General features: G+C 40.3%; 1 protein-coding gene across 4 annotated transcripts in view; it reads left to right on the forward strand.

Moving 5' to 3' along the window:
* Positions 1 to 1123: 1123 nt before the first annotated feature.
* The window catches only part of sema3fa (sema domain, immunoglobulin domain (Ig), short basic domain, secreted, (semaphorin) 3Fa), a 69104-nt gene continuing 54476 nt past the window's right edge, over positions 1124 to 15751 (forward strand). Inside the window, exons 1-2 of one of the 4 annotated variants that reach the window (XM_011492622.4) lie at positions 1124 to 1447; positions 2725 to 2867. In XM_011492622.4, coding sequence (XP_011490924.1) covers positions 2759 to 2867 — 109 coding nt within the window. In that variant the 5' untranslated portion in view covers positions 1124 to 1447; positions 2725 to 2758. Of the gene's footprint in view, positions 1452 to 2724; positions 2868 to 15751 lie in introns of all 4 variants that reach the window. The other 3 variants (XM_011492623.4, XM_078947020.1, XM_078947021.1) reach the window with 3 other exon arrangements.

Consider the following 15751-nt stretch of genomic DNA (forward strand, 5'->3'; position numbering starts at 1 on the left):
CAAGGTCGTTGTGTCCATGTCCTCAGGGCTCCTCGACACCTAAGCTACTGTATGTATCATTTGTGGTATAATAAGCATGTATGACGAGTGTCAACAGCATTGGGTGCTGACGGAATAAGAAGCAAAATAAGCCAGTGTGATCGAGCTGGGGGATCAAGTGAGATTAAGAGATTTAAGGCTCCATTTGCACATGAATTTCTGATTCTGATCTCAGCCGGTGATCCTCTGTCGGGTCGCCAAGGTGTTGGAGGAAGTCATGCCTATCTGAATCTGACCACTTTCCCCTCATTTGTTTTATGAATTTATGAGTTTTTGTTCCTAATCTTTCTTCCAGAGTCCAAACATTCATTCACCCAGCCTGCCTGATAATGGGCCACAACACTGCCAAAACAGGCACTGAGTGCCTTTTTTTCCCCCTGCTTAATCTGGACACACCACCGAGTGCTGGCCCCAGGCAGTAAAGATTAATCAGCATCCAGCAATCACAGCCCATTAAAGTTGAGAAATATCCTGACCTGATTGGGATTCTGCAGTGGTCATGTAAAACAAGCTTCCTGCGGTCCGACGAAGATACATCAACCAAAACATCTCCAGAGTTCAGACCTCATCGCCCAACACAAATTCCCACAATTCCTGTCTTACACTCGGTTTGGGTTTCCATCATTCTGCAATCAGTTATATGGAAAGCTGAATGTAAACGGTCTTAGCATGGGAACTCCATTCATTTGAATCCATCTTCACTGTTATCATAGCATGTCTGTATTTTGTCAAGGAAGATAAATAGGAGTAGAAATGAAAGCAGAGTCTGCAGCCACAGGTTTTGGATCAGATTTATGTAACACATCACTGACACACTTTTAGCTGCTGTTCCCACTTTTTATTCAAATATACTAAAACATGGAAGCCTGGATGGAATTTGATGCATTCAATCAACAAGAAATATGGAGAAAACAAAAAAAACAAACCTCTTCACTTTTTGCATAACAGGAGCTGCCATGCCATCCCAGAGGTGCATATAAATACAGAGGGGGGCTCTTTTTTTAAATCAGATTTTGGGGAGGGATGTTAAGGTAGGTTCCCTCCCCCATGGGTGTGTCCAAAGCCGGGAGACCTCAGCCTTTCCACCTGCACAATCCGCTCCGCTGCACACTTGAGCGCCGCAGCGCATGGCTGAAGCAGCGCGCCGCCGGTTGTCTACAGGAACAACTCTTTGTTTTGTCGCGTCTCCCTGTGGGAAAATACAGAATCGGCTTATGCACCACAGCCACCACTTCAACTTAAAGCGATCAAGTTGATTTTTAGGGCTTCTGAGCTGCGTTTGGTGGTGGGATATTTGTGCAAAGAGCTCTTTCGCGGATACGCCTGCGGACAGTGGAACTCACAGTCTGGGTGGATATTTTCTCTGTGTTCTTGAGCAGCTGATGCACAAAATTCGCTGGAAGTGAAGGTGGGTGAGTGGAAAATGTCACTAGAATTCCTGCCAAATGTACAACATTATAATCTGTGTGCAACATAAAAGCTTGAATGAATAAACTTAATATTGTCTGGTAATCTATAATTTAATAGATTTAACCCAAATGTGTTCTCGTCAGTAAAAAAAAATAATTAAATGTTCACATGACATGAAAGGAAGCAATATTTAGTCATGTTTTGTTGCACTTGCTTCTGTGCCTTTCTAACTAAATAATCCTAATCCTAAATGTGTCAAATCTCAGGTGTGTTTCTCCTAAAGGACACTTGTTTTCCACTCGTGTCCTGATATGTCAAAGCTGTGTTGTTGCTGACGCTTTGAGGAGGCTCAGTGTGGAACTTGATCTTAAAATCCAGACTAACAATTTGACCACAAACTCTGATCCACGTTTACAAGCAGATCACCGGCCTTGGTGCAATGATCAGAGCTGAACGCGGCTTTTATTAGTCTGTTATAGTTTCTAACCCATTAAACGGCCTTTTACTGTAAGTTCCAGCGCTGGTCCCGTGCCAGCTGGGAGCGTTTTCCAGGTCCTTTTATGAAGATATTATCTTCAGCTCTTTTTTTTGGTAGTGGATTACAAACATGCTGATGCGCTTTGGGATTTAATCAGCGAGCGCGCAGCCGCCGCGCGCCAGGCGGAGCGGCTCTGCAGCCAAGAATTGGCGAAAAATAAATTACCCCACGCTGTGGAAAACACAACAGTAATTCCTAAAGTATTCCCCCCTTCACGTGCAGCTTTCAGAAGTGGAGGTCTGCACAGAGAAGACGGAGGGGTGGGGGGTGGGGGGGGGGGTCGTCGTTTGGCAGCTAGAGGAAGACCCTTTTTTTTACAGTTCCCAATTTGACGCACGCTGAAGCAAATGCCGGAGAGAACAATTGTGTGGGCGTTTAGGAAAGGAGCTCCACAAAGAAAGAGAGATTCAGCACAACATGCAGAAACTATTGTGAAGAAAAAAAAGACAACTCCAGAGCTGAATCTCCTGTAGGTTCAAGGTAGTAGAAGTCTGCGCACAGCTGGTTGGACTGAACGGGTCAACTTTGAAACCTCTTTCCTTGTAAAATACACAAAGCAAAACAAAGGAGCATTATATAGCAGCAAAAATGCCTCAGGTTTATGAAAGTGCCTCATGCCACTTCAACAATCCAAGTTTTGACGAACAGCAAGTGTTTCAATGAACCTCTTTTCTAAAATCACCCACCTGTGTTTACATAAGGAATTGAAAACAGGCCTTTTATCGTTTCTTCTGCAGGACCCCCTCTCCTCTGTTAACAAACGGAGGGACCATGTTGGAAAAAGTGTCCTTGCTGCTGGCCCTGCTGGCCTCTTCATCTGGGGGGCTACCTCCCTCCTACGAGCCCCTCTCTGCTCCCAGAATCTTCTTGTCCTTTAAAGGTACCGTAATCAAGTTAATGACTCTGATCTGATGCAGCTCTGTTATTCGCTGGCTCTTGCTTTGGGATCTTGAAGCAGGTTAACTGGTGGCACCAGGCTGAATTTGGGCTTTGTGAGGCTGTCTTTTGTCCAGCCAGAACCGCACAGCGGGTGTGATTGTGTGTGAGGGAAGAATGAGAGGTGCTTCTGATTATCTCGACTATGTAGGGCTGGAGGATTTCTCTTCATCTGAATGCACGGTTGCACTGCACCGAAAGCCTGTGTGTCCTTGTCTCCCTTCTGAAATCAAGTCAAATTTAACACTTGGCTGGGCACACACTCTGGGGGCAGATCCAGCATGTTATGAATGTTGGCCATTGCCACATGAAACCCTGTGTGTTGAACTGTTCTGTTAAAATAGTCTGGGCCGGTACGGTTTCTGGTGCTTTGTCTATCAGGTGTCAACAGTGTCTATAATGGATCTTCAGCCTTCACCTTACCTGATGAGAACTTTTTTTTATGAACCCAAAAAGGATCATTGCTGTACTCAACTCTTTGTCAGAATGGAAACTGCAGTTATAAACACCAGAAAACAAATAAATGATATGGTTTTAAGAGTGGTGAGAGGGGCTGAACATGACCAAAGGAAGATCACAATAATCAAGGACTTTATTTGGAAACGCTTCTCTTCCCTCGTTAGATGTACTCTTTTTCTCCCAAGGTTTAAAAGAGTGGGATTTCACACAACAGTGCTCTTGTACTTAGAAAGAGTTAATTTACTTTTACTGTTTTTTAATTGAATGCTTTTGCTTCCAATGAGGTCTGGAGGACACTTAATGCATCACAGAACAACTTTAGATCAGTGCAGACTAAACACTCAGCTTATTTGTTCCTTAATTGTACTCATTTAAGGAAATCCTTCATTTTGAAAGTGCTAGTGTGCAGGAAAAGTAGTTATACTGCTGTCATCCGTAGGCATCACTTGTAATAACAAAACTTTTCTGCATCAGAGGTTATGTGAGGTAGCTGGTAAAGTCTTGTTTGTCTTCTTTTTTTTGCATCGTCGTGGTAATCCATAGCAGACAAACACTATTGACTTTTTGCTGAATATTTGCATCTTATGGTAAATGGCAAAAAGTGTATTCTTGTCAAGCGCTTTTTTTACCTTCCTCGAAGGCCCAAAGTGCTTTACAGTCACGGTCCCATTCACACCACCATGCAGAGGCAAGGTGGGTTTTAGTGTCTTGCCCAAGGACACTTCGACATATGGACAGGCAAGGCGGGAATCAAACCAATCTTCTGATTGGTCTACCGCAGCCCCACACTTATAAAGTGAGCAGAGGGGACAATCCCACTCTGCAATGAAAGAACTCACACTTTCTTTTTGCCTTGCAGATGTTTGCTGTCTATCAAAGCTGCAGAAATGAGACAGTATGCACAGCCACATTCCTAGTTTTATAATCTCACCCCTATGTTCTTATTTCTTTTTATATTTCTTTTTGCTTGCCAAAAATTATTTTAACACAATTTATTATCATCTTTTTGTTCATTAGTCTGCACTGAAAAACAGTAGTATGCAGTTTTTTTCACATTACAAGGCTAAAATATTATTCATTCACCTCATATCTTATTTTACTGGAGAAAACATATGAACTATTAAGTTTTCACTGTCCAGATTTTACAAAGTTTACATCAAAGATGATTACTGAACCTAAACGCGCCATGTTGGCTAATGTAGTCCCAGCGTGTGTTTATGTAGGGGGAGTGTTACGAACCCAAATCCACTGCACAGCGGGACAGTGAGTCATTAACTGGTAAGGAGCAAACGGGATAAGACCAAAGGCATTTTCCCTCCGAGAAGATCACCGACCTGGATTTAAAAAAAAAAAAAAAACCTGAACAATGTCATGCAGAAAGAACTCTAGACACTTTGTTGTGTTTTTCTAGATATAAATGTGTGTTTCGTTTGTAAGAATCCCCCTGCAGTGAGAATTTGAAGATGTTGTAAAACATTTGTGCAGTGAAGAAGATGTTCTCTGTCTGCTAAAGACCCAAACAGACTGGCTTGTATCAGCTGCTGAGAAGTCCTATATTTACTTTTAAACAAGGTCTATAATCACATACTATTTCAGCAAGTGGGGCTCTGGGAGGTTGTGACCTTCTAAACAGAAGCCAGTCACACCCGAGGTGAACTGCCCTCAAACTGTGGGAGAACGGTACCATATTAACAAGTAATAGCTTGTTGAGTTAATCGTCGGGCACATTTGAAAGTGTTTAACTTTGTTTTGTTTCTGTCTTTGTAGTCCACTAAACACACGGGCACCAGGTTAGCTATTGGAAGAGAAAAAGACGAGAAAATCTTTAGGTTCCTTCAGCCTTTGTAGCTCCCCCTCCTTTTGGACGCTGTTGTGGTGACATTTAATGAGTCGATGGGTGCCTTGTCTCGCCTGAACAAAGACTTCAGTATCGGCTCATCTTTCCTGACAGATTTCAGAGTAAAAAATGTTGGCACGCCCTTCATCTTTTCATCCTACCAACAATCAGGGGCTACATCCTTTCTTCCTTTCATCTCAAAAATCTCCTTTTAAAAATGTTTACAATGATTCTCCGTGAGTGTATTTACTTTTGTCTTCTGCATGTTAAATCAGTGTTCCTCTAATGTTGGCGGTCATGCACTGGTATTTTATGTCTTCTGTTAAAATAGAGTTTCATTTTATCCCAGGTTGTGCCTCTTCCACCTTTTCTTTTTCTTTTTTTGACAGAGACAGAGCTGAAAGCCTCAGCCAGGCTTCCTCGCAATCAAATCTTGGCAATCAATGAGCTGCTAAAAGCTTATCCTCAGCTTACCTGTCTGCCAGCACATGTGTGTGGACTTCAGGTTTGGCCACATGAGAGTCTAGACAGTCAGGAAACAGGTCTGCTCTGCATTGCCTCTATAGACTGGGAAATAAAAATACCAAGCTGAATTCATCAACACTGATTTTTCTGCAAATTTAACCTGTTTCTTAAATGGCTTTCTACTTGGAAGTGCAAACTAACCAAGATGCATTTCTATATTGTTTTTACAATGTAAGAGAAGAAAATGTACTAGATAGACCCTGAAGTCAACAGATGGATAGACTTCTACCTTTTAGGATTTACACTTCAACAAAAGAATGCCTGAGCATTTGTTCAACAGCCAATCTTCTCCTACTGTCATTATTTATCACCCAACCACATTACAATGGCTATTATTAAATGAGATTGCACACATTCCAGAGGTGTTGAACATGCTGAGGCATGGCCTGCACACAGACACAGACCAGATTTAAGCTGCTTTACATTGATGACAAGCGCTGGTGGTGGTCAGCTCACTGAGTGGAGGGGATTTTTTACCCCTCCCGCATCCATTTGGTGATGGAGAGGAAGGTTTTCTCCAAACAGTGAAAGAGATGATTTTGCCTTGGAAAGAGACCGTTCCTGTATTATCTTAAAACGTCTGTCACACATTCAATAATGTGTTAAACGCTTGTTCTTGAACATGCATTTAGCCCATGGTGTTCACACTGTACAAGCAGGGAGGGGCTTCTTCTTTTTCTACAGTTCACTAACACATGTCAACCACCTACAGATGGAAGATGCTTGGTGTGAAATGTAGAAGCGGCGTAAATCTCATGAATCTTGCTCAATCCTGTCATTTTAGGCCAGGCTTTTTCTTTCACAGCTCTGTTCCGATACATGAATGACTTTCATGCTGACTGTCATTTAGTTCCAGCCGCAATTATTAGTTTCTTCTCCAATTTTCAAACTGTCGGCACTTCCGTGAATTAAAAGAGACGCCATCCACAAGCCACAACCAAATCTGAGGCCCTGATTGGTCACAGTTTAACCTGGCATAACATGTGTCCATCGAACACGCGTTTTGTATCTAGAGCTTTATGTGTAACCCTTGCGCTATCCTAGGCAGTTTACCATTGGGAGTTGGGTCATCTAGACCCACTAGACAGTGCTCTGAACCTTTTTTCTTCAATGATTTGTGATCTTCACTGGTGTCCATGGATTACATGAAATCTTTCCACCTTTATCCACCTTTGTCATGGTAGGGAGAACACGTCAATGTAAGGGTGGGGTCATCTAAGATAGCACAAGGGTTAAGAAAGTATCTACATTTTGTGGCAGTCCCAAGCAGACTCATTGTTGTTGCTCTGATAGTAGGCACGCTATAGGAACACGCACGCTATAACTTGTAGCTACTGAGGTGAGCAACAGCAGACTGACTTGGCTAACACCAGTACTAAACTGTCGCGTTTCCCTGAAAAATAAACAAAATGAAAGTTTTTGCACGCTGACAAATGATAAATGATTATAATAGCTCCAATCTAAGTAGCAGAGAATTGATTTTATTATTTATATAATCAATATGGAATTCACTTTTATTTATCCATTTCTTACCGCAACAGAGATCAAAAACCTTTTGCCCTTCTGGCAGAGGTCAGTTCACCAACCTGTATTTCTAATTGACATCAAAGATGACACAGCACAGGATAGAATTATTCAGTATGGCTCCTACACCTGTCAATAGAATTTAAATTGACTTTTCTTCACTTTTGTACAATATTTATAATTTTACAAGATGCACACGTGTCATCAGTGTATTTAGAAATGGAAGGTTGTTACAACAACCTTCCAATCAACAAAGCCGACCTCTTTTACAACAATCACAAATTCTGCATCCGGCTTCGAGTCAACACTTGGTTTGGTTTCTCCAAAGCGCTGTGCTTTAAACACAAATGCATAACATTAAACATAACACAAAGTTGTGTTTGGTGAGTTTGTGAGTCATTTAGTTCCCACAAGAAGAATGCTGTGATGGTTGAACTCTGAGTTTTCGTCCACAAAATGAATCAGATTTTTTTGTTCTCATTGTTCCCTTCAGTGCGCTGGTGCAATACTTAATTTTTTAAAGGACTTTCCCAGCTGTTTTGTGTCTTTGTAGGATTTTCCCAGAATTCCAAGTCCTATAATAATCACAATAGATTAGTTGGTTTGCCAGTCATTTAGTAGTTAAGAAGTAAAAAAACAAAAACAAAGGTTTAGATGACTGTACAACAGCATTGTCTACTTTTGCACCAGATTTGTTCCTTATATAAAGAACAGGGAAGTTGTTAGGATCTTTAACTGGAAGCTCAGAGTAGCCTAGAGGTATTTTTTCCTCTCTCAGGGTCACTGCTTTAAAGTAAGTCATCAAACAGAGGACAAACTCTAGGAAAACTGTAGTGCTGAAGTCTTATGAGTGAAGTTTAAAAAATAAATTCACATTTTGTTGTCTAACTAGAGTTAAATTTAAACTTTAATAATCTGTTAAATCTGTTTTTTTTCTCTTCTTTTCCCTTCCATTTTGTCATCTGCTTTTCTTTTTCTTTGATCGGTTTTGCTTCTTGAAAAGTTTAAAATCCATTTCATAAATGTTGTTAATGTAGATAGTACTTCTCTGCTGGCATTATGCTAATATCAATAACACAGTTACACAAATACTCAATATAACCGCTTATTGTACCAATTAGGCTTGTGTCGCTGGCATGAACTGCTTATGTTGCCAAGAGGTGTGAAGCAAATCTCTGAGATACAGAGCTAAAAAGCATGGTTTTCTCAAGTCTGTTAGAAAAAAAGATATTTCTGGGATGTGTTGCAAGATTTAAGCTAATTAGTTTCAGCATTTTGCAGTTTATTTCAAAAATCCAACAATTGCCTCCTCAGTTCTTTCACCTGCCTGTTCCGGCAGACGTACTCCTGATCAAATAGCAGCACTATAAAGAAGATGACACTTAGCTCCACTCCTTGTTTTTCACAGCTCTTCACAATTCCTCATCAACAAACAATTAAATCCTTGGTAACAGAGCAGTGTGTGGGGCTTTTACAAATACCCTTTGTTTGTGCTGATGCTGCATGCTTCTCTGCTGGTTTCAGCCTAAAGTCTCAGACTCCAACATCTTTTGATCTATAGTTTTTATTTGTTATTTCTTTTTTTGTGGTCTTTTTACAGTTATGCCATTTTTTGCTTCTTATAGTTTCTGCAGAGTGGTAGGAGTTCATTAGAAAATTGCCTCTGACTTTCGGCGTGGAGTGAGCCTGTCCCATTTCCCATCATCTGTCTGTTTACACTCTCCCGCTGGCTTACAGCCCCTCTCAACTCTAATGTGGCATTACCATTGCAACAAAAATGGTCAGCAATATTGGAGCTATCCAACTGTACAGTTTTGATGCAGATTCCGGCCCAGACGAGGAAAACAAACAAACTATTTGTCTGTGGATCCATCAGAATGGAGCACAGCAGGGAGCTTTTAGTCCGCCGATTGTGAGTTCTACATCAAATCTACAAGCTTTTCCCAACTGCATTTTTTTCATTCACAACGATTTGAATGAAGAGATGCTAAAAATGCAATTTGAAGCTTAAGTTTCTTTAAAAAAAGCCTCAAGAACATGTTAAAAATACAGAAAACGTCATTTTTATCTGAGTGGGTCTTTAAGGCTCTCAGGCTCCCTGCAATTACTGCAATACTTGAATGTTTTTTTACAGAGATGCTGCTGTTGAGAAATAGGGAGTGGTGTTGGTGTGTTCCAGCAACCTCTGCTGCACAGGATTCATGCTGTCAAACTATGCTTATTCAGGAGTGCATAACAGAAGGTGACAGCTCCTCTGCTAAATATAGTGTCCCTCCTGTCTGTTTATGTCTCTTTTTACTTCTGTCTCCTCCTCTGCTTGCTCATCCTCTCCCTCTGCCTTCACACCACATGCATATCATCCCTACCTGCCTGTTGATGAGTGGCTGGCAGCATGAGTGGAGGAAAGAGAGCACCAAATATGCCTCCCACATCAGGACTTTAGCACAGACAAAAGGCAAATAGGGAGAGTATGGGAGTCTCCAAAGTGGCCAGACTTTCCTTGATAACAAAGCTAGAGAAAGGTTTTACATACCAGCTCAACTAATACGCAATTAGTGCAGTGGGATCTCGTATTGGAGGCTTCAATCAAAACAGTGTAGCCGCATTATGTTCCCATCCTTAATGATGTGACTCACAAAGGTTTTACCCCACACTGAACGGCAACAGATTGAAAACATTTATCGCTAATTTTAGTGTTTTGTCTGAGCTGCAAGCACTTATTAATGTTGAAACGTCCTCTCTATGGTTTCAATTCATAGTATCCAAATTAAACCACAGTCACGCCACAATTTATTGTTCCTGCAATTTGGAAATCTTGGGTTTGGCATAATCACTTGTTTAATTATTTTTTTCTGCAGTCTAAAAAACACACCCTTTTAAATCTGAATAAACGCTGCAGTTGATTAGCTTAATGTGAGTGGAAGCTCTTAATGAACAAGTAGAGCAACACAACAAGTTGCTAAAACTTTTAAGGTATATAAATACTTCTGAAACTACTAATAAGTCCAATAAAGCAGCTTTTAAATAAATGTGATTTTACTTTTTTTTATATTTTATTTGATTTATTTCCATTCCCTACAAACAATGACCTTCTTTTATTTACTGATCTGATACTCCTGCTTTTCTCATTATATTAAAGGGCCTATACCATGCTGTCCTTTAGCCTATACCATGCTGTCCTTTAGCCCTTTGGATTCATGTATGTAATAATATGTTACCTTTGGCACACAAGAGAGCGATCTTACGGAGCCCGTGTCCTGACATTAAGATATAAAAATATATCTTGTTCCCACAGATTATTATGTCGTTCGCACGAAATACTATTCCGTTCCCACAAGATACTAGTGCGTTCCCTCAAAATACTATCCCGTTCCCTCGAAATGATTAACTCGTGCGAACGCAATAATTATGTCGTTCGAACGCAATAATTAATCCGTTCGAACGCAATAATTATTCACGTCATAAGTCATTCACGCGGATATGCTCTCGCCGGCGTTTCCCAGCATGCTTTGCTGCCAATCATTGGCCAATCACCGTGTCCCTGTGACCAAGGTCTAACAACAAGACCAATGATTGGTAGCAAAGCATGCTGGGAAACGTGACGTACTGCTATTGTTGTTATGCTACGAGCTAAACGTAAGTGCTTTAGGCGAAGCAGCCAGCCTAATATGATATTTTTCAGATTTTCATCGAGAAAATAACAGATCGACCATTCTTGCTTTTATTTTTACCCCTATTGAATGCTCACAGAGACACGGAAGTAGCGGCAGGAAGCGGCTTTTGCAGCAAGATGACTGAGGGCGTACCAGATCATCATCATCATGTGAATGAACGTGAATACGATGGATGCTTTTGTGCTATTTGAAATAAATAAATCTGTTCTCTAAACATCCTCCGTGTCTTCAATGCAATGTAATGACACACACTGACAGAAATGTGAAGGTATCTGCTGTAAATCTATGACGTAAATTAATAACAGGATATGATCGGCTAGTCAGTTAGCATGTAGCCTAATAGCCTTCGAATGTAAAGCGACTGACTGCTAAAGTTAATAAAAGACAAGTCCTGAATATTATTATTCCTATTCGACCCTAAACTACAATATCAGCTGTCTGTCAACCGACCAGCCAGTTGCCCAAATGCCGGCATACATCAAAGAGCTCTGCGGCGGAGCTAGTAGTAGCCTAGCAGGAGCTATCGTATGACAAAGCAGCCTAGTTATCATAAATCTTTTGATATTTTTCTTATATTCATTGAGACGGTAATAAAGTGATCATTTTTGTTTTTCATGTTCCTTTTTTGAACGAATATGGGTCACAGAGACACGGAAGTTACCGCTGAAGCGGCTTTTGCCGGCGAGAGCATATCCGCGTAAATGACTTATGACGTGAATAATTATTGCGTTCGAACGGATTAATTATTGCATTCGAACGACATAATTATTGCGTTCGCACGAGTTAATCATTTCGAGGGAACGGAATAGTATTTTGAGGGAACGCAATAGTATCTTGTGGGAACGGAATAGTATTTTGTGCGAACGACATAATAACCTGTGGGAACAAGATTTTAATCTGTGGGAACAAGATATATTTTTATATCTTAATGTCAGGACACGGGCTCCGTACGATCTTTATATTAAATATTATTTTTTTCCTTAGGTTCTTTTCTAACTGGATCTCTGAGGCTTTTGCTCCTTGTGGGTGCCGCCCTTTTCATGACGTCAACCCAGAGTTGGCCTCCACAGCGTGTCTGCATCTCACCCACGAAAACAAACAAAATTCAAGCTTTTGCAAAGATGGATGTGCATATTGTGCATATAAAAGGAAAGTTTCTTTGGTCCAATCTTTTACTATGGGTTGTTTTTAAGGTACGACTGTTGCACTGACCAGGAAGGATATCATTTCATATCATGTGATGATGACAATTGTCCCGATCCATCCTTCCACTCCCTTTCAAGCAATATTTAACAATATGTCTAATTATCCTAAGTCTGATTCGTCATTGTATGAATGTATAACTAAAACCATTTCAAATCAAATTAAAATCAAAACATCAGCTGTGCCAGCAGGTATCAAACACTGCCACCTCTGCACAAAAAAGTGGGTGTTTGTGTTTGGGGGCGGTGCTGGCAGTGCAGACTCTTCCTGGAAGGGGCTGTTCTCACTTATCTATGTCAGCTCATGATTTGAGGGTTGGGAGGGGGTGTGCTCAGATCGGAGGTTTTTAGAGGAATACTCAGAGATGCGTCAACGGATAAAGCACCACTTTAGGGTTTCCTATTGTGAGACTGAACATTATACTACACTTACAAGCTCAAAAAATGCATTTGACATGGTATAGGCCCTCTAAGTGTCAATGCTGTTTACAATTTTTTTGTCTTACAACAATCCTCTTTTCAACACTGAACATACAAATATTTGTGAGATCAAAGGACGTGTTTATACAGAGCACGCTAAGTTTCCATACCAAAAGTCACGCAAAGATATTGCCTTATTTTTCTAATAGCTTAACATCGTCGTCATTGCAGCTCACTTTAATTTTGCAGAGAATGCCATGGTGTTAAAGGTTCATAAATCAGAAATAATTCTTATGATCCCCTGGGCAACATCATGGAGTCTGATAGCTTGTTCTTGATTTTGTGGCCATTTTTTGTTGATGAGTGGGAATTAGATTCCTGTATTCTAACAATATCTTTAGGTAACGAGTTAAAAGCTACAGTTGTTCATCATACTTGCACATTTTATTCTTTTGTTATTGGAGTAAAAAAAAATCCTGTTTGTTTTTTTTAAGACAAAATCAATAATGTTATATTGAGATACAGTGATGAAAGTCTTCCGGGAATTCCCGGAAATCCGGGTTTTTGAGCAAACCGAACGTACTTTCCGGGAAATAAAGACCTGATCTCTACGGACAAATCGCTTTCCAGATTAAAAAATGGTCTGAAATCAGCTAATTTTAGCTTTATTTTCTATATTTCTCCGCAGATCGCTTCCTCTATGGTCGTGGCCATCTCTCGTCTTCCCGGCCTAATTGACCAATGACGGGACGTTTTAGTTGCTTTCGGATGCGTCGACGGGTCTGATTGGCTCTGTCTGCACCACGTGGTCAGCGTGACTCGCTTCCCTAGAGACCAAAACTAGCGGACCCACGCTAAACTTTCACAAACACATCTGAAGAGTTTGCGATCAAATTTGTGTTAAAATAATGGCAGGCATCGTCATTATTGAGCGTGGTCACGACCTCAGTTGTGAGAAGACGATAAAAAAACAAATTGAAGTGGTCTTGGCTGGAAAAAAAAGATTTTTAAGGTAGTGTAGGTCAAATACTTTTTTGTGTAAAATAATCTCAAAACCACATTTTGAAAAAATTCAATTTTATGTTTTGAGTTTCAGTTTTTATTTTGAATACATTTCTCTATCTAATTTATTTGTATTCCCTAATTACCATGATTTAGTTCAGTATAGTTGACATTAATTATAAGTATTTGATGGTTTGGACCCGCACTCCCTTAAAAAATAATGTTTACAATGTTTAGTTTAGTTTGTATGTTTGTTTTGATATTTCCCAGATTACTTAGTATTGGTGTTAAAGAATTGATGTATTATGTTATAGAATTATAGTTTAAAGCAGATCCCATATTTTGATGTAGTTATAGTTTGAGAAAACAGTGCAAGTGGATGTTGTACATCAGTCATTTCTAAAGCAGAAATAATGTATAAATAACTGAGGTATTTTCATAGAATATCATAGTTACTGGTGTTCTTTTTGCCATTTGGGGCTTTGATGTTACTATATTTTAGCAATTGTATGTTTTGCAGCTTTAAGGAAAAGCGTAGATTGTAGGATTGTGTTACTTTGAGCAATTTTCCAAATTCTTTTTTAGGACCAGCAAGTCCTTAATGGAGAGTCAAACTAGGGGTTTGAATGACAAATCATGATGCTCCAATTAGTCTTAGTTTCTTGATAAAGAAGTGAATAACTAGCTGCCAGAATGCACCAGAATGCATCTAAGACCACGTATTTTTCCAAAATTTCGCTCTGTGCCCGCCATATCGCTCAAAGAAAAGTTCAGGGATTTTTTCCTTGCCTGACTTTCATCACTGGAGATAAAAATAATATTAGATAGGGATTCCTGAACTGGTATCATGTTTAAAGACCCTATCCAATGAAAATGGTGTTTTTGGTGGCATTTTTCTCATGATGGAGGGTATACATAAAGAAAATTAAGCTAAATTGTGCATTTCTCAATCTTTATTCAAATTTTTGTGAATTAGGATGAGACATAAAAAAATGTCATTGGAAAAAGAGCGTATTTGTGATGTGGAAAAATATACTGGGTGGGCCACAAGCTCCCGGCCCCGCTCCATTTTGATGTATCCACTTGAAGACGTCTTTGTTTTCCTCATTTGAACTGAACTCTGCCTCAGAACTGAACAGTTGTTTGGCTCCAGTATGCTTTGGCATTTTTGTTGCACTGGTAATGTCATGCTGAAGTTTTTAGGGGGTGGAAGCTCATGGGAGAGAGTCTAAACAGAAGGATGATTGGAACAGTCCTGCCCCCAACTTAAAGGTGAATTTCTAATGAACCCCTGCAGATCTGCAGAAACTATGTCCTCGAAAAAAACACAGTTTTTTTTTTCATGTAGGCTAAAAGTGGCATCATAATAACTAAAAGACAGCTGGAAACACTACTGAAATAGATCAAATGACTTTAAGCATAAGGATAGGATGTGAAGGCAGTTGAAGAGCAGACCAGGTTTGTGGTTTCATTCAGATTTAAGGCTTTTAGTGTTTTTTTGGGGGTCAAAATTCAAGAATAAAAAGGAAGTCTTTCACATTCACTTGGAGTCCAAGTGGTAAGGTTTTTACTGTTGTGTTTATGTCAGTGTGTGGGTGCTAGCATACTAGCAGTTTCGTTTGTGAAGACCTGCTGTCTGGGACATTGCCTTAGTTTGGTTGCCATAGCAGCCCTACCTGTCACTCCTCACAGACTGAAATGATTCTCCGTTCACAGAGAGAGGTTGGGATGCAATCACAGCTATGTGCTTATTTCCCCAGGTGGTTGCTGTCTCCTCTCCCAACAAGAAATCCTAAAGCAAAGCAGTTTTTAGCGCTTAGCTAAGACAAATGGGAATAATAAAAGTGTTGAAACAGCAGACCTTGGTAAGCCATAGTTGAATCTTGAAGGTAGATTGAGGCTGATAGGGACAGGTTAATGTGTGATCAAGCTGACTGATGGATTCGCAGAAGTTCCAGTGGACATTTCTTCCAGATGTGGGGTGGAGGAGGTTGTGGTTCAGACAGAAAATTAAGGAGACTGCAGGTCAAGGTCATTTCTCCACGTGTTTACCTTCTTGGCCATCTTTCATTTTCATTTGTCTGTCAGGGCTGGGGTCTTGTTACCGCATTGCCGCTGACCTCTGCTGAAGTGGACATTGGGGACATTTCTCAGGTTCTTTTCTGTTTTACTGATCTACACAATT

This window comes from Oryzias latipes, chromosome 5 (genome assembly GCF_053564925.1).
Source record: "Oryzias latipes strain Hd-rR chromosome 5, Olatipes_Hd-rR_3.1".
NCBI classification, from domain to species: domain Eukaryota; kingdom Metazoa; phylum Chordata; class Actinopteri; order Beloniformes; family Adrianichthyidae; genus Oryzias; species Oryzias latipes.